Raw genomic sequence first — 19,040 nt, forward strand, 5'->3', positions numbered from 1 at the left:
TGATTGATGCTACCTCGATGTACACCAATGGCCAGGCCAATGAATGTGTGTTACCTAAATACGCCAAGCCTTATCAACACCAAGGGACCCAAGTCAGAATCCACACGTCCATTACTGCGACTTACAGCAGCGCAAGATCAGGATCTCTGAGACTTACCTGAGTGCAAGCTCAGGACCACAATAGTGACAAATAGCCAAGCTAGCTAAGCATAAACTCAGCACTACTGCTGTGTCTTACCTCTGTCACAGGCACATCCTGGGACAGTCACGGGGCACACCATCATTAGGGACAGCCGTATCTTCCACCATTGCCCTGCCGTCCTTTCATTTGGCATGTACACACGTCTTGATAGATTGGCATCTGTCAGCCAGGTTTAAACATTGCAGACCAGTGCATTGCCTTGCACTCCCACTGAAGAAATCCGAATTTGGTGTGAAACTGTCAAACACAACCAATAGAGCTAATATAACTAGCGTCGCAGTGTCCCCGTGTCTTATGTCATTTAATATGGCAATCGGTGCTTATTCTGCACTTTGCAGCCAACGAAAACTGATTGATTATAGTCCCATCGATTTTTGGTTTCTTGAAAATCGTTATGACTATGACTATTGATATCTCTTTATACAATTTTGATGGGAAAAGGAACAAGAGATATGGAACGATAGTTACTAAAACTGTTGGCACTTTTTTTTTAGAAGGGGAGCAACATGAACATATTTGTAGTTTGAAAGAACAGTTGCCCTGGAAATAGAAACTTTACAGACCTCTTGGAAAGCCTATCCAATTGTATCAGACATTTTATGGTGAACGTGTACTAGAGAGGGATCGACGGGTGAACCGGATGTAATAGAAACGATATAGTTCATTGTGGAATCCAAGGATAACAAAGGGAAATCGACAGACGGAATTCATCCTGACTAGCCAGTCAGCAAAGGAGGAGGAAAGGGAGACGGTGCTGCAAATCGTGGACATTTTGTCCTGCAAAAACCGAGCTCTATTTTCGCAAAGCAATCTGGGAGGGTATATATTTACACCTAAAAGGCAGCAATACATGACCTGTCATTTACTTGTACTGTATGTCTAAATGCAACCAAAGTTTTTTAAATGGATGTACTGATCTTTTTGTCCAGAATCATCATACACAGAATAGCCATATGTCTCACACACCCATGAAACACTGAAAATATTATACAAGTGCAGTAAAATATAGAAAAGGAAATCATCGGTCCCTGTGAAATATGTGTTTTATCACCATAATGACATCTGAGAACCCCTCTGCACAGGTTATCACTGTCCATTTTACTCAACATTCTATTCAAGAAAGGTAAACAAAACTTAAATATTCTAAATCAAATCAGTGTTCATTGTTAGTGGTACCTTGCAGAGAGAAGCTTCAACCAGGGGCCTAACAGACGCCCCCGCAGCCCCGTAGTGCAGCACCCTCCCTCCCCAGGCTTACCCGTAATAGAGGGGGGTGCTTTACCCTCTACTGTTGTAAGTGTGTGTGGCCCCTTCAGCATATCTTGCAGGTGGGGCCCTCATGTTTTGTTTCACCACTGGCTTCAACAATATTTTAATTCTACACCATGAATGTGTCTTTAACAGTGTTTTTTCCCCAAAATTCTACATTTTAAATTAGATAATTAAGCATTTCTCCTCTTCTTTCTACAGACAACCCAGTAGTATAGTCCGAGATTGAATTTACAGATTGGAATAAACATTTCCCTATTTGAAAAAGCACATTTTTTCAAGCTAGCTGCCCCGAAATTGACATGTAATATGAAGAAAAATATAGTCACAGATAACGTGGGTACCATGGCCCAGAACTGTCCTTGCGGGGGTCTGGTGACATTTACAATTCACCCAGCCTTCAACCTCCTGGTTCATGATGTTATGAGAAATCTTCAGTGGCAATATAGGACCATATTACACCATTATCCAACACCCAATATAGATCCCCTCTCAATTTAGGTATATACTACCTATACAAACAATATGCACAGCAACACGTCTTCATCTGTAATGCTGCGTATTTAAACTCTATGTTACGCGGTTATATGTTTGCATGACACCTCTGCCATTGATTGGTATGGCCCTGCAGTGAGGGTGTCTCTTCCATAGTACCGCCCTACTGCAGGTGAACAAATGCTCGGAACATATGAAACATCACTCCATGATTGACGCTCGCTGCTGCGGCATGCGGTGATCGTGGGTCGAGTGGTTTAAGGTCAGCTCAGATTTCCTTGCATGCCTGCTTGGTAAAATAAAATCAGTGGGACAAAATCTGATAATCTTAAAATCTGTTATTTACAGCGCTTACAAACTGTAAACGTGTGGCGTGATGTGATGCACACAGTCAAATGTATTTTTAACTGTAAATGTTGTGTATGTAATTGCTATGAGAACTGCAAAGGAATATCTAATGGTTTGGCGGGTCTCTTTTAACTGGACAGTTTGAGGTTTATGGCAGTTGAGGTATTACATTATTTCATTTTTCAACCATAGGGTTACTTTTTATACGTGACGGCATGCCCCGCGTCGGTTTCACATGATCGATGATTTAAAAAGCGCCATAGAGTGGAGTGGCGCTACCTACTACAGGGAACCCGTTTCATCCCTCAACAAAATACCGTGTACTGTCCGCGACCTGCGGACGTTGTGTCTGTTCCCCGGCGCTGCACTTTCTAACGTGTTCACTGTTTCAGTCACTTGTCATCCTTTCACACATTGTTACAAGGGAAAGCCGCGGACACGATGTTTTCTGCTTCTTAAATAACTTGAGAACCACGGGTGGAAGAAAGCCAGATGTATTTACTTTCACGGGATGCAGCAGTGAATAATAATATAATTCGACTCCAACAGTCTAAAATATAAACCAGGGGATATATATATATATATATCAAGAAAGTAGTTGTTAAGTGTTAATTATTTAAAAACGACATATGCAATAAATGTTTAGATACTTTAATTGCTCAAAACTCAGTGCTTAAAAAACATATCGTAGGGAATCGTGAAATATGGAAAATATTTGACAGTTTCCAGTGAAACATAGGCTTCATCATATAACGACTGCCCCCCAAACCAAACCACTATTCAGAGCTATTCAGCGGTCAGGGATAATAGGATTATGTGACTAAGGAGGCCTGAATTATGCGACAGGGATCTTTAAATCATGTGTAGCTAGGCACCTTCTTGTGGCACATTCGCTTGCAGTATATATATATATATATATATATATATATATATACACACATATACAGCCTGCGCTCAGCGTTTCTCCATTTTTGATTGTTGTGTTTTTTCTTTCTTGTGACTATCAGTCCGACAATGTTGTACTCCACAATGATTGTAACATGGACTCTGCAATATAGTAAGCATGGATTTCTTGTATCTGACACTGTTTTACGGTAAAAATTTGGACCAAGATCTTTGCTCAGTAAGAACGAATAGATGAATCTCTGTGTCCTACTGCTCTTGCTCCAGCAGATAGATGGCATGTTTTATTTTATTTATTTTTAAAGGTATAATATAGGAATATTGTAGGGTAGCTAAATTGAAAAAGTTGCTTTCTCAAAATGCAGCCAACAGTGAGCGCTGATTGGAATTCGAAAGTTTTAATTTTATTTACTATTCCGGAATTATTTGATGATGAGGCAATGACCAATGGCGAGGACCAGTGAATTTTGGCATGTTTTTGGCTGCAGCATTTATCTGCATTTAGAACTTGCAGCATTTGCCATATAATTTGCCACATGATTTCATAATTTCACAAAAATATTTGTAGCTCCAGTGGTTTACATAATATTGCTAGAGAATAAACTGCATATTTTGCTGCATAATTTATATACTCTTGTAGCATAATGTGTCCCATACATAGGAAGGATCTTTAGTGGTTTACAGGTGAACATTACGCTGCATGAATAAAGAGTGTATCATTTATAAATAAATAAATACATAAAAAGAGGGACCTGCAGAAGTGCCCTCTATTATTTTCGGATTCGTGAAACGAGAGTAGCCCAGACACACACGAGGCTCGGGTGTAGATAAAGGCTTTCTTCAGCGGTTACCCTATTTCACGTAGTGAATGAAGCCGGGAATGGTTCAGAAGGAAGGATGCGTAGAATCGTGTTAGAATAGTGCGCAGACCCCGCAGTGACAAGCGGGCTCCGTACCCACCATGAGTGCAGGACATTTTTAGGGTAATATTTATTTAAAATATGGAAATGACTGCGGCGGCCTCTCGCCCCTCCCATCTCTACTGGGGCTGTCTATCCACACGTCAGCTCCCGCTAGGGTTGAGGTGACCCCCGCAGCGCTGCCGTCTCCGCCTCGAGTCCCTTTGATTGAAGACAAAGCGCTAATTTTCCCAAATGAGGCCAGAGACGTAGCGACAAAGGGCGCAGTAAGTGGATTTCGGGGCTTCTCGCTGGGGGCTGCAGTTCACGGTCGTGGTAATGATATCAGGGAGGCCCGGGCTGTGTGTGTGGGGGTGAGTAGGTGAGAGCTGCGGGCCGCAGACTGTTGGGTAAAAACGGGGTGCCCCGGCATCAATCATCTGGGGTCAGGGCAGACCTGTATTCGGGGCCTGGGATCCGCTGTGGGACGGTCTGCTCCGAGGGGGCGCGATGACCATATCAGGGAGGCCAGGGCAGTGAAGCTTGGGGCAGGAGAGAGTTTCTAGCCGCAGACTGTGGGGTAAAACCGAGTGGGGGCGAGTGGCCGGAGAGTTGTGGGGTGGGGAGCTTCTAATAATCACATCAGGGAGGCCGGGGCAGTGACGTTTGGGGGCAGGAGAGAGCTTCTAGCCTCAGACTGTGGGGTAAAACCGAGGGGAGAGGAGTGGGGGCGGGTGGCCGGAGAGTTGTGGGTGGGGGGCTTCTAATAGACACCTCCAGGAGGCCGGGGCAGTGACGTGTGGGGGCAGGAGAGAGCTTCTAGCCGCAGACTGTGGGTACCTGGGTCTCCTGGCGTCACTCACCAGGGGCCCTGGACAGACCTTCGTGGGTGAGCGGGGGGGGGGGGGGGCTGGGGCGCAGGGCAGGCCCATCCCTCGGAGAGGTGCAGCAGGGGACGGAGCCTGACGAGGAGGGAGTCTGTCCCTTCACTCCACCTCACCTCCAGTGCCCCCAGAGGAACGCCCGGCCCTCGGGGGCTCCGTCCCTTCTTCAGATGTTCGCTTCTCCCACCTCGGATAATGTACATCTCAGGCAGCAGCTCAGTTCAGTGCTGGGCATCTGTGTTTGATTCTGAGCAGACACCATCCAGCAATGCTCCGGGAATGTCGCCCCGTTTGTGATACATTTTGCATGGCGATATATAAAATCGCATGAGATTATAGAATCTGAACCCATATAATGTTTCATGGCATTGCGAGACATAGTAGGAATCCATACAGAATGCGATCAAATATTACATTGATGTAAATATAATATTGTTACTCCAAAAGAACACAGAACTGCATCATAACATTAAGGGGCTTAATATTAAAATGTAACAATGTAAACGGATACAGAAATATGATGCAATATAATAACTATAATGGAATGCATAATCTGATACATAATATAATATAATATAATATAATATAATATAATATAATATAATATAATATAATATAATATAATATAATATAATATAATATAATATAATATAATACAACCCTAAAGTACATTCAGTGCCACTGGACCTGTGCGGCAGGAGAGCACCAAATGATTCGCAGGCTGGACTAATTAATGTGACAATAAATGCAAATTGTGCAGCATAATGGGGCACATTTCGTGGAAATATTACTTCATTATTTTGTCAGTCATCTTTACATGGGTTAATATTGTCTGGGCAAAGGCTTCACCCCATTGGTGCCAATTTACCCCTCACATACAGCAATAAGCGACAGTCCCTCTTTGATAAGGGCCTCCCACTGCGCACCAACACGTATTGCAGCAACTTTACAAACTTTTGATCTATTTGAGATAGAAAGAACTTCTTTTGTTAAAATCTACAGATTATGCAGATCATGACGGAGTACGCACCACACGCAGCAAATCCACAGTTATGGGGCAACACTGCTGTAGTAACACTGCATACTTTCAGGGGGTCTGAGTACATTATAAGGATATTGCAAGTCTGTGTAGAAGATGTTATTAGGTCATGAAACTCCAAGGTGACTTGCATTTTTTTAAGATACATTTTTTTAAAGATTGGGTATAGTGTATTGTGTTCCTTATAATTCATGATTAACATCCCTCTTTTCACAATCTTGGGGGTCTTGCTCCTTCATAGAAAGGTGATCGTGCTGTTACAGACATAACAAATAAATAAAGGCAACATCTCTAATGTGAAATTAGACGCACCAAAAATAGTAATTTGTTGCAAAAATATATTAGAGGCAGTTTAATGTAAGTTCGATTAGAAAAACTGTTTAGAAAAATACAGTTTGTATTTCTTGTAATGGCCTATGCCCTGCAAAAGATTTTTTAAAAAAATTGCCGAAAAATCTCTCTCCTGCTGATCACTTACCTTTTGGTGAGAAGGTACAACGAAGAGTCAGTTCCTATTTTTGTTCTCTAAATGCAGCTGGAAAAATGCTCCTGTTGCTTGTCTTTCACCTGGGCTGCTGCTTCTGGCAACATTGATGTCACAACTCATTTGTAACAACTTAGTACTGTTGAACCACTGCGTCTTTTCGTTTTTTACAAGTGACTAGAGATATTAACACTAACAAGGAAATTAGAAGCAGGCTTTTATTTTGGTATTATTGATTAAGATATCTGTGTGTGATAAAACACAGTTACATTTAAAAATATAATGCAAGTATCTCAAAATCACAAACAATATGTTACATAACACATTATAATGTAATATGTTGGGATAGGATAAAATACGTAAATTACATTACGATTTAACAGTGACATTTTTATGATACAAAATGCCAGGAAAGGCACATTGCGTTTTATAATTCTCCTATTGTGCATTCACTGCGGCTCTGCACGCACATCACATGAATACGTACACGTGAAACGCGCTCCTTGTCGCACGGGTGTCTGGGCGCTTCGAGTCCGTCACATTCGTTACTTCGCCGGCTCCGGGGCTGGTTTATGAGCAGCTCCACGGAGGGAAACGAAATGGGATTTACCCGATTGCGATTCAGAGGGAACAGCTTTAAAGTCAGCGATTCGCCGCAGTTGTGTAAAGCGGCCGCCGGCGACGGGACTGCTCTAGGCAGAGGCGTGTGAGAGTCCGATGGATCCAAGGAGTGGGACGGGATCGGTGCCAGGGTCACCCGCGGCCCCCGGCCCCATGGGATCTGTGCCAGGCATCCCAGGCCCCCAAGCACCTCGGGGAGACGCGGCCCCCGGACCCATGGGATCTGTGCCAGGCATCCCATGCCACCACGCACCTCGGGGAGACGCGCCCCCCGGACCCAAGGGATCTGTGCCAGGCATCCCATGCCACCAGCACCTCGGGGAGACGCGGCCCCCGGACCCAAGGGATCTGTGCCAGGCATCCCAGGCCCCCAAGCACCTCGGGGAGACGCGGCCCCCGGACCCAAGGGATCTGTGCCAGGCATCCCAGGCCCCCAAGCACCTCGGGGAGACGCGGCCCCCGGACCCAAGGGATCTGTGCCAGGCATCCCATGCCACCAGCACCTCGGGGAGACGCGGCCCCCGGACCCAAGGGATCTGTGCCATGCATCCCATGCCACCACGCACCTCGGGGAGCCGAGGCATCATGGTGGTGCCGGGGACCCTCCAGCCATCCCTGGATGGAGGGTATGTGTCAGGTGAGCCCAGGGACCTCACGGCCAGCTGTGGTACCCTGTCTGTGCCAGGGGGTCTCGCGCTAGGGGAATCAAGTCACCCTCCACCCGGTCCTGAAGCCGAGTCGGGTGGGTGATGGGCGGCGAACTTACATCCAGTCCAAGAGATGACCCTCCACCCAGCCTCGGAGCTCGCCAGGCGCGTCCCGGGAGCCTGTGCCCAGCCGTGCCGCCCTGGGCACCTCCCCGCTCACAGCCAGGGTGGCTGCCCTGCACTGCCCCGTCCCGCGGGAGCCGCTCTCTACTCCCTTCCCCACGAGGGTGATATCAGTGTGTACACACGGGAGATAACCGCACATCGAGGCCTTCCTTCTACTTTAGAGTGCCTGACCAGGTCACACACGCCTCACCCCCTGGCACACCCCGGAGGGGCCACAGCCATCAGCATTTCCCCGTTTTAAATGAACAGACCGGCCGAACTCACTGCAATCTAACGTTTCCAGGTACTGACCCCACAGATACACGAGGGTCACACCAGGTGGTTAAATGTGCAAGCTGGGATTCTAGGCTGATGATGTACATGCATGTGTATGTCCGTGTTATCTACAGTGGAATAGGCATGGGCGTGTCGCTGGGTTCCCTTCCACCACTAGTTTACGTAAGAGATGACCACCTGTTGGCTGGTGTCTCCACTGAGCACGAACCGTCCCCTCCGGGTACCCCAGGTTAAGCGAGCGCTGCCACCCTCCAGAGGTGTCACATCACAAGCTTATGGGACAGTCAGCCATTGTACTCCCTGAGTAGGTGGCTGGTTGCTCGGAAAGGAGCCACCATTCCCAGTTCACTATCGTCACCAGCTCGGCGAGGCTATAGGATGCTGCTGGGCAGGCACTTTCGTCATTTCCTGCGATCCACAGGCCCGGTCACGGCAGCCCTGGGGTTTAGGGTGGAAGAGCCCGGATAATAAAGGGATGTTCATTTTAGCACGCTCACTCCCCCATCCCCCCCCCCAATGCCATGCCAACGTTGTCACACCCTGCCTGGAAATTGTATTTTGGTTTCATTTCAGGTTATTTCTGGTGGAGTTTTCTATGAGGCTGCACGATTTAATTTATTTTTAATTGAGCGATTAGTATCGGTTAAAATATTTAGTAATCATGTTCATAATTAATTGCACATTTTGGTATGTCTCCACGCTACTGCGTTAGGGGCGTTTTTCTCGGTGAAAAACCTTGTTCGACCAAGGGACTGGAATTCTTAATAAACCGCTAAGCATATTGGGCTATGGGATGAATAGAGCCCGTCGCGGCTGCAAGGTGCGATGTTTGGGGGGCCGAGCCTGCTCTCAGTGGGTGCAGAGGGCTCCTTGGATTGAAAGCTGGGCTCGGAGAAAGAACACGCGTACAATTTATTACCAATGTGGTCTTTAATTTCTTTTTGACACACGCTTTCTTTTACCCGGACGGTGCATTTTATACTGTGTCATAAAAGTGACCTTCCATTAAAAAAAATATATAGCATTTCTTGGAGTCCACACTACTGCACGCCATGGAATCCTACAGGATGGCAAACATGTTCCCTGCTTGGCACATGTGACGTCACACGCTGCCATCCTCACCAGGGAGGGGGACACCAGCCCTTACCACAGAGGGCAAGGAGTGAGCTTTAGAAACTCATTCAAGCATAGAACATAACCAGTAACATTGCAGCTGTCGGTGAGTGAGCAGGGGTGGCTCAGTGCTCACTCACGGGAGTGGCAGCCAGGGCTGCCAGTCCTCACCTCTCCCGCCCACCCGACACTGACTTTCATATTATATGCTTTGAGAGAAGCACTTGATATATGCAATGTTGAGGTGTGCACAAGAGCACACAGTGTAAGGCCTTGAGTGTCAGCTCGACCTGGCTCCAGCCCCACAGAGGGGTTGCAGTGCCCTGGCCAGAGGGTCAACAGGGAGGGTACCAGCCACCACCTGTGCCCATGCTCCGGCGGCACAGGCCAGTCCACTGGGCATTTATAAGAAGATACATTCATATGAACTTCATTGGCATGATGAACTATGCAAGAGTTGGCAAAGAATTTTGAAAACATGCAGTCCACAGAAAAAAACATTTTCCAGCATTGTCACATGTATGCTTTTATAGGCGTGTAGTCAATCAAACACTCTCTCATTCATCTCAGACATACATGCTTGCCTGCATGCGTGTGTGTGTACATATATGTGAAATATGTTTACTATAACGACAGCCCAAACCAGAGCGTTTGGTCCATTGTTTAATCAACTTTTCAACTCATGAAAGGTAAAAGTGAACACTTTAATTCCAATCAGCGACCATTGTTAGTTGCACCTTGAAAAGAACAGCTTGAACCATCTCCCTCTTCTAAAGATGTGTTTTTTAACGAAGCAAATGGATTTTTCTAAAATTCTACATTTGTGAATACATAATTAAATATTTCTTGTCTCCATTACTACAGAGAATGCAGTCAGTCTAACACATCATTTTTTCTTTATAACATTCACCAGTTAAAAAAAAAAAACTGCTATTTCAAGGGCATTTCCCCCAAATTAACCTGGACATCATAAATAACTAGAAACATCCTTAATATGGTCCAACACTCTCTTCTTAAAATTATGGTGACATTCCCATACCACTCAGCTTTCAAGCTCCTGACATGATAGCACCAGAACCCCTTCTTGGCTGCAATGCACCCTATTGCACGCTTACCAGTTATCCCCTATACCTATATATGTCATGTATTCTGGTCACTATATCAGTATTCATGAATTGGCAGATCAATTTTTGGGTCCATGAAGTGAACTTTTTTTAACTCATTCATTTTTGGTTATTATAGTTTTTAACATGGTACCTTTTAAACAGATGGAATTTAATTACACTGAGCACTTTTGAATTTCAAACTGGAGGGCTCCAGTGAGTTTTTGCTAAGGATGTACGTAGGACCTACAGAAATGTGTGTGTGTGTGTGCCAGTACAAGTGAACTACCCCTACCTGTTGTGTGAATAAAATATTTTGAAATTAGGAAAAATCCCCTGGGGTTGTAAACTATTCCAGCACCAAGTGGTGGACTTTATGAGATTTTATCCGTCTGAATAGATTTATCCCCTTTTTGTTCTGATTGAATGCCCCCATTTCTAACTTTACACTTTAAAAAAAGAACATGACTTGAACCATATACTCCAAATTTCAGGTTGTAATATACTACGTATCACAGTGGTCGGAGGAACACCTTGAGTCAATGGAGTCTTCGCCTCAGGTGAGTCAGTGCACCTGCTCACCGTGAGCAGTGGCAATAAATAGCACAGTCCACTCTGCATGTATCTATCTATAGTAAAAATGTACCACTCAGATCTAAAATATTTATATATATATATATATATATATATATATATATATATATATATATATATATATATATACATGGTGGACAGGCCAAAAGAGACTAGCAAGAGCCTGACCTAAGATGACACAGAAAGTGGAATTAATGGTAATCGCAGCACCAATACCACCAACACCTATGCAGTGTAAAATCTTAGGTATGACACTTATATTTTGCTCAGTCTGATGTTGTACTACAATTGTAAATAATTTCATCTGGTACTCAATGTATCAATCTTAGACTGATGGAACGCTGAACATCACCTCCCAGAGGGTTCAAACGTGTGACCCTTAGGTACACCACATGTTCAGTGGCGAGTGTGGAAAGCTGGAAAATAGCATAATTTATGGTACCAAGAAAGGCAAGTTTGAAATGCTTCTTGGAATAAATGTAACAGGTTGTTTTTTTAAGGATGAAGTTAAAATCCTAAAAATCCCTCTTGTAAACCCCTGCATTTATCGACCTTAAAAACTTTATGCATGGCTCTCATTCACATATTATGCAGTTAATAAGCCTTGATCCCGAGTTCATCACTGTGAAAGGAGCTCATACAAACAGCAATACGTGTAGGTTATAGGTTCCCTTTGGGAATTCCAGTTGACCAATTACTAATGGAGGTTTTGGTTGAATTATTCCCACACAGATCTTTGGACAAGTCCTGAGCTATTATAGAGAAAATCTCCGCCCACTGTAGTTGACCTGTTCACGGTGCCCGATGGCATCTCCCCCTGGAAGCTCCTACATTCAGTTAAGAATATTTTATGAAACAAGCATTCTCTGGCAGATCGACAAGGATCTGAAACTCACTCCCAGCAATTCTTTGCACATCCTGGAGCATTGCCAAGTTTTAAAATGATCACTATCCCCCCCTCCTATTTGAGAGACTTTGGCCGGAGGTATGATCACGTCTTCTCATCCCCGTTTGACTTGTTTTATCTGCCCACACACAATCTGTCTGACCTTCCTCCCCTGATGCCAACTGCTAGGTCTAGGATATTCTTTACTGCTTCCTTGTTGTTTTTACGTCGATTGTTATCTGCATTCTGCTTCTAAAGCTCTCCGATGCCCCCGGGCCAAGTTCACGCTATATAAAAATAGAAAAATAGAATAAATTAATTAATAAATACCTATTGCCTTCAGTTGGTATTTTGTGTAGCTGGTAAAATAGTCTACGATTTTGGCCAAAGGGCGCAGTTCATTGACCAAATCCCTACTTGCTACAACTAGGTACAATAGAAACCGTTGGCAATTACTCAAAGTGTATGCGCTGTTTCTCTAATTAATGTGTTTTTTTAATTGCTAGTGAATATAATCTGTTAAGTGTGACTTTGAACTTCTTGTCATTGACATTGCATTTAAGCCAAAATGTTAATTTGCCCCAATGAACATAAAAGGGTCTTTGGTCTCGGCAGATCGCGACAGTTCTTAGAGCAGAACTCCAGACCTAGGAGAGAGTGTCAGCGCCTGGCGCGCCTCCTGTCCCCTCGTGTGACCCTGGTTACCCCTCCGATGAACTCTCTCACCACTGGCCCGCGGGCTCTCAGGGCCCCCGAGGCCTCGGGCCTGTCTGCGGCTGCGAGAGGTGTGGAGGAGGCTGGCACCCCCGGGGACCCCCTGAGTGAGGAATCCAATCAGTGCGGCGGCGGCCGGGCTGGAGGAGCAGGGGAGGCGCCTCCGTGGCACCGCCCCCCCACCCTCTCCTCACCTCTCCCCTCCTCTCCCTCCTCCTCCCGCTGCTCCCAGGCTCAGAGCTCCCTTCCCCTCGGCGGTCAGTCGCCGCCAGCAGCGCCCGCTCCCACTCCGCCTCCCTCGGCTCTCCGCTCCGGACGACCCCCGCAGCAGCCCGGAGCCCGCGCCCATGGCCCCGCCGCCTGCCCCGCTCCAGCTCTGCTCCTAGGGGCGGGTATCTGGCCGCTACTGCCCTTATCTCCAGGACTCTACCCCGGGGACGGACTGCACGCCCCGCGCTTTATCTGGTAACAGTGTTCGCGGTTATCTGTGAGAGGGATGGGGCGGCGGGGGCTGCGGGGAGGGGGTGGACCAGGGTCACTAGCCCGGCTCTTTCTTTAAACTTGGCACAATGGCCCAGTATCTGTCTCCCGGGCTCATCCCGCCTCTGTGCGCATCAGTGTTTTGAGGTAGATAGTGTAACGCTTACGAGATGTGAATGGCATCTCCAAGGCCCACCTCCCACCCCCACACCATTGCTCTACCCCCAGCACTGCTCCTTACCTTTCATCACTCCTGCCTGCTCCTTGCCCCTGCCTGCTGTCACCCTGTTCACCGCCCTCTCTCACTCACTCTCGCTCTCACTCACTTCCACTGATTCTTCTAACCTCGAGTCTTACCTGCCCCAATCCGCTCTTCTCCCGTAACTACCCGCTGTTCTGCCCCTTGCTGTCCCAAACTCCCTAACCTGCCTGCTTTACGTCCTGTTCCGCCCGCTGTCATGTTGCTCGCCCATATTTCCTCTGCCCTGCCTGCTTTTCACTTATCTGCGTTTAACTCCTGTCATACCAGCTGTCATTCTCTCAAAGTGCTGTCGGGCTGCTCAGCCTAACCTTCCTCGGCCCTTCACCCCTGTCTGTACACGTTTTCCCTCTCGCTTGCTGCACACACTGCCCTATATCCACCCAACTGCCTGGCTTGCTCAATCCCTGCCCCCTCTATCCACCTGAATCTACCCATGCCCCTTTCAGACCCTCTACCTTATTCAGCCATACCCCCTGCCTGCTCCCTGGCCCTCTTGCTCTCATCTACCACCCTGCTGTAAGCCAGGTCTGACCCTCACCCACCACCCTGCCAACTCCAAACCTTCCTGCCCGCCGTCACGTCCCCCGTCCCTCCCCGCCCTGGCGGTGCCTTCTCCAAGGTGTGTTAGTCAGAGGTCTGGGCCTGTTACCCTTCCGGGAGGCCCCGGGTGCACGGCGCGGGCTGGCACGGCGGCTTCCACCCAAGGTACACACACTTCCTCCCAGCTCTGCCTTTCTCTTTCTGTCTCTCGGCGCCGGCACAGCCCCCACGACCGAGCCACAGGCCGCGAGGAAGGAAACCGGTGCTAGCTTTTCAGCTGACTCCATGTTTCCTCCTGGGGCCGAAGGAAACGGGAACACATACATCCACGCTGCCTTTGTTGTTTCTGTGCTCTGCCGGTGAGGTGAGGGCGACTGCTGTGCCCTAACATTCCCATGCATTAATACAATTGGATCATTTTTCAGACAGGAATTAAAACAAGGCCCTTCCAGTTCAATAAACAGGGAAAACAGGAGTTGGGGCGGCTCTAGGACAGAATGCAGACTTCATTTCTGCAGGTTAGTGTAAGACTTGGAAAGGAACCACGAATCCTAATGCAATAATGTTAACTCCCCCCACCCTCCTAGTTCCAGGTACGGAAGCAAACGACGTCCATAACTGGAGAGCAATGCGAGGCCCGTTGCCACTGCACCTGCTGCACCTTTGATATGAGACGTTCTTACAATTTGGAAGGGACTTTTGGATCACACAGAGAGGGGCTTCTATTTGTCTCTTAAAACAGGAATGAAGGAGATCACAAAATGTTTGAATTCTTAACATTTTTGGCTAAACCGAGGGAGTCTACTCCCTAATCATTGGGGGGGGGGGGGGGGGGTCACAGAGGGCACAGGGCAGGTTTGAGAGCGCACACCTCTTCATGTTTGGAGAGGATAGGGGTGGCCCGGGTGCGGCGCCCATTGTCAGGCCATGCCTGTGCGGGGCTGTTAATGACCCCTTCCCGCCTGATCTCATTAACCCCGGCCCAGAAGGGGAGACAGACCTGATTAAAGTGGCCTTTTGTTTACACCAGTGTGGATGAAGCTCATTAGGGCCGACATTTGTCTAAGCCTGGGGTGCTATACTCTGTGACGCCGCAGCTTGATGACATGTCTGTGGCTTTTGGGAAACCGGGCACTGTACCGTCCCGGCATGAGGACTTCGGTGCGACCAGCAAAGAGGTGTGGTTACCTGGAGAGTGGGGTTTCCACGCTGGATTAAAAGGGCATGACCTGGGGGAGGTTGATTCCTAGACTGCACCAGAAGGGCGGCAGGATTTCCTGGCGTGCACTGCTAACGTTCCTCTCCTCTGTTTTATTTCTAGGACTGAGGGGGCAGCCTGCTGTCACACTTCTTCGACCCTCGAGCTGGATGGACCTCACTGAAGCCAGCTGGTCCGTGGTGAAAAGGATCCCCGCCATCCCTTACTACCACCACCTGCCCACCAGCCGAGAGCCGGACCGCTCGTCGTCATCGCCGTCCTCTTCCTCCTGCTGCTCCCAGGGTGACCCCAGCTCCTCTAGGACCCCGCAGCTGGACACCGAGGGGTCCCGACCTCCTGCCGCAGAGGCTCGGACCCCGACCACCCCTTACCTCCACTTTGGGCCTGGAGCTCCTCACCACTCCAGCTTTCTCAACTCGGAAGACATCCTCTTCTTCACGGACTTGGACCAGACCAACAAGTTGATCGTGTCCAGCCGGGGACCCAGGGCGGGCCCCTACCCCGAGCAGCCTGAGGACATGTACCAGACGCTGGCAATCTCAGCGGGCCAGGGCCCGGCCGGCTATGACAGCTCTGGGGGCACCTTCATGCACTCCACGGCCAGCTCACCCGTCTACGTGCCCACCACCCGCGTGGGCTCCATGATTTCCAGCATCAACTACCTCCAAGGCAGCGGGGTGTCGCAGTCTGGGCACCCGGGCAGTGGCTGGGCCCAGAACGTCTCCGAAAGCCCATCTTACAGCAGCGGTGCCAGCCCGCATGCCCCCGGCCGCTTCCCATACTCCCCGAGCCCACCCATGGCTAATGGCACCTCCAGGGATGGAGTCTACGGTGGCAGCTTGGGCGTGAACCCTAGGGACCAGTACAGCTCGTTGGCAAGGCCACTCAATGGATCGTATGCCAGCCCCTACACCTCCTACATGGGCCCACAGCTCAGCGCGGCCTGGCCCACGGGGCACTTTGAGAACTCCATGCTGCACAGCCTGCAGAACCGGGCGCCCATGCCCGTGCGAGGGCCCAGTGGAGGTAAGCGCCATGCCATCTTATTTCTAGCCAAATGTGCAACCTTAATCCCTTTCTAGATGCTGCCAGGTTTGACGTGTACATTTCAAGACGTATGTGATGTTGCCATATGCATGGCCTTAGAGTCTTGGCTTTCTCTCGGATTTCTCATTTCTCATTGGCTGCATTCATAATGGTCAGGTGTCAAATGCCAATATAAATCATGAAAAATCATAATAACACCGAAACTGAGGTGCAGAGAGGTGCACAGGGATGTTTTGTTTGTGAAGTACCTCAACATTTGATATTGGATCTGCTGGTTTGAGTTTTTTTGCATTTCTCATACGTTCAAATCGTCCTCCAATTTATTAAGTGTTATTTACATTTTAAAGAGGCATTCGTATAGGCTATTGTTTGTTTTGATTGCTTATAAATGTTTGTAGAACTAGGTGAGGTTTCTTCCTTTGGAGCACTGAGTGGGGGAGACTTCACCGCATAACACACCTTATACAATTAAAGTCACTTTTGGTTTACCAGTTAGTGGCAACTGCACATGATAAGTACTAAAATATCAGCGCTTCCATTGAGCTCGGGCTGGAAGTAAACACTTTTGTAATACTTTGTAGTAGGAAAGCTCATCTTGCCTTTGTCTTCTGTCGGGCTGCCAAGTGTCTGAAAAGCCACATTTGCAATGGCATGAAAGTTTCCCCCTCCCCTTCCACAGACTGGCCAGCTATGACCTTACTCGACTTACTGTTAGGACAGCCATACAATAAAAGTGTGAAGTGTAACAGTATATCTCTTTATATATCTAGAAAGGAATATATATATATATATATATATATATATATATATATATATATATATATATATATATATATATATATATATAGATTTATATATAGGTCCAGTTTTGCCTTCGTGAGAGTCAGTCTTGTGACATGGGCTGAATGATTGAATGGTGGTTTATAAATGTTACCAGAACCCCGAGACGGCAATGTATGACCATGTTATACATATTAACTGTTATATATTTTTATGTTACATGTTTATATAGGGTAGTTAGCTTGAGAGAGCAGTTTTTTCAAAGAGCTCCTAATAATACGCGCTAATTGGATTTAAAATGTTTCTGTTTACTTTAACACATCGATTGTTCATAAAACAATGGGCAACAGTGAGGACCAAAGGATTTATGTGGTCCTCTGGCAGCAGCCTATACCACATAAATTTGGAGTTACGTTTGCAGCATAATTTGCAGATTTCACAAAAATGTTTCTAGCACAAATGGATGATTACACTGCCATAGAATGTGCTGCATACTTTTTCCTTTTTGTCCCATTTTGTTAAAATAACCATTTACCAACATTTGGATAACTAGGCGAAAAAAACCGAGGTGCCCAGACAATTATAAAGCAATTTAGAGTGGCTCGGGGGCTAACGTGGTGATGAACCCTGCATTCCACGTGTAACCATGAATTAATTCCCAAATGTGAGTAGTGGAGATAAAGTTTCTTGCTTCCTTGTACAATCTAGTCTTTCTTTGCCTGGCACCCTTGGAGATAAATCATTGGCATGGTTAGCTGCAAATTCCTAGATAAATTAATTATTCACTGGAATTTATAAGGTTTCAAACACTGGTACTCAGTTGGAGACAGGTTATCACAAATCTGTAGGGGTTTATTTCCTGGTAATGTTTAGCTTAGAATGTACTCCTGCATGTTGGTAATTTTGGGAGACACCCAACATTTGTTGGATAGCTCCGGTTTAATGGTGCCCGCGAAGTTCCATAACCTGTGTTCCCCTTTCTCCTGTTCCTCTCCTAATGCCCTCTTTTGCTATGGTGTCTTCGGACGTGCCCGTCCAGCTCACATTGCATGCCTCTCTCCCTCGCCCTGCCGATGGCGTGTCCTGTGTGTAGTAATCCAGGGGTGCAGGGGCCTCGAGACTGAGCCCCGTTCAGGCCTACTGCAGACATTCCTCAGAACCACAGAATCCGTGGTGAAAAGTGACAACGTTTGGCCTAAAACGCATTATACAGTGATCACCTGCAGCATAGCGCGACCTTCCTAACAGAGGCCCGTGTGCAGTTGGAGTCAAAATGGCCCTCCGTCTACCACAGACACTTTACAGACCCCTCTCATCCGGGGCCCTCTTCACTTTCTCTTCAACGCCTCCTTCTCTGTTCCTAGACGGTCTCCTCACTGCAGGGATTGTGAAAGTACCAGTGCTGCTAGCCATGTCTGGTGTTAGGGTCACAAGGGCAGGGCGTGCGTGACACGAATCCCCTGTCCCTTTACACCAGCTGTGCCCCAAAAGCAAAGCCACAGTCTTTCTTTGGTGCGTGTATAACGTGCACGGGAAACGCGGACAGGTGTCTTGATTTTACCACGTTTAATATGCAAAGTGGTCTGTCCTGCAAAATTACTTACCGTGGAAGGTCGACGGCGTGAGTGACTCTTCAAAAACAGGTTGAATAAGTACATAAAATAATAAATAATTATTCATCTCGCCCAAAACGATGCTTGAATTCTGTATATAATTTCACTTCCTAAGCAATTACTTTCTCCTGTAGGTTTACGCCTATGCAATTACACTCAAAATTCCTTCCCCTGTATAATTGCACTTCTTTTATAACAGCACTACCCTTATCAGTGCACTCCCTATACACCTGTCTCGAGTATATATTGGAACTCCTATATAATTATATTCCCTACCTGCATTTCGTCCATCTGTTCAGTTAGACCCCCCCTTATTCAATGTAATTCTCTCTACATCTGCGCTTCTTGTACAGCTGCAGTCCCTATACAACTGTAAGCCATTTATAAATGTTTCTTTCTTCATTTGGCACACCCTAGCCAGACCGAATCGCTCTAC

At 47.1% G+C, this 19,040-nt stretch overlaps 1 protein-coding gene across 5 annotated transcripts in view; it reads left to right on the forward strand.

Moving 5' to 3' along the window:
• The first annotated feature begins 11,005 nt into the window (after positions 1 to 11,005).
• The window catches only part of GATA6 (GATA binding protein 6), a 48,989-nt gene continuing 40,954 nt past the window's right edge, over positions 11,006 to 19,040 (forward strand). The window contains exons 1-3 of one of the 5 annotated variants that reach the window (XM_069220009.1): positions 12,654 to 13,128; positions 14,371 to 14,463; positions 15,267 to 16,190. In XM_069220009.1, coding sequence (XP_069076110.1) covers positions 15,314 to 16,190 — 877 coding nt within the window. In that variant the 5' untranslated portion in view covers positions 12,654 to 13,128; positions 14,371 to 14,463; positions 15,267 to 15,313. Of the gene's footprint in view, positions 11,030 to 12,653; positions 13,129 to 13,315; positions 14,111 to 14,370; positions 14,464 to 14,814; positions 15,124 to 15,266; positions 16,191 to 19,040 lie in introns of those variants that run through there. The other 4 variants (XM_069220012.1, XM_069220008.1, XM_069220011.1 and 1 more) reach the window with 4 other exon arrangements.

Source organism: Pleurodeles waltl, chromosome 2_2 (genome assembly GCF_031143425.1).
Source record: "Pleurodeles waltl isolate 20211129_DDA chromosome 2_2, aPleWal1.hap1.20221129, whole genome shotgun sequence".
Classification (NCBI taxonomy): Eukaryota; Metazoa; Chordata; class Amphibia; order Caudata; family Salamandridae; genus Pleurodeles; species Pleurodeles waltl.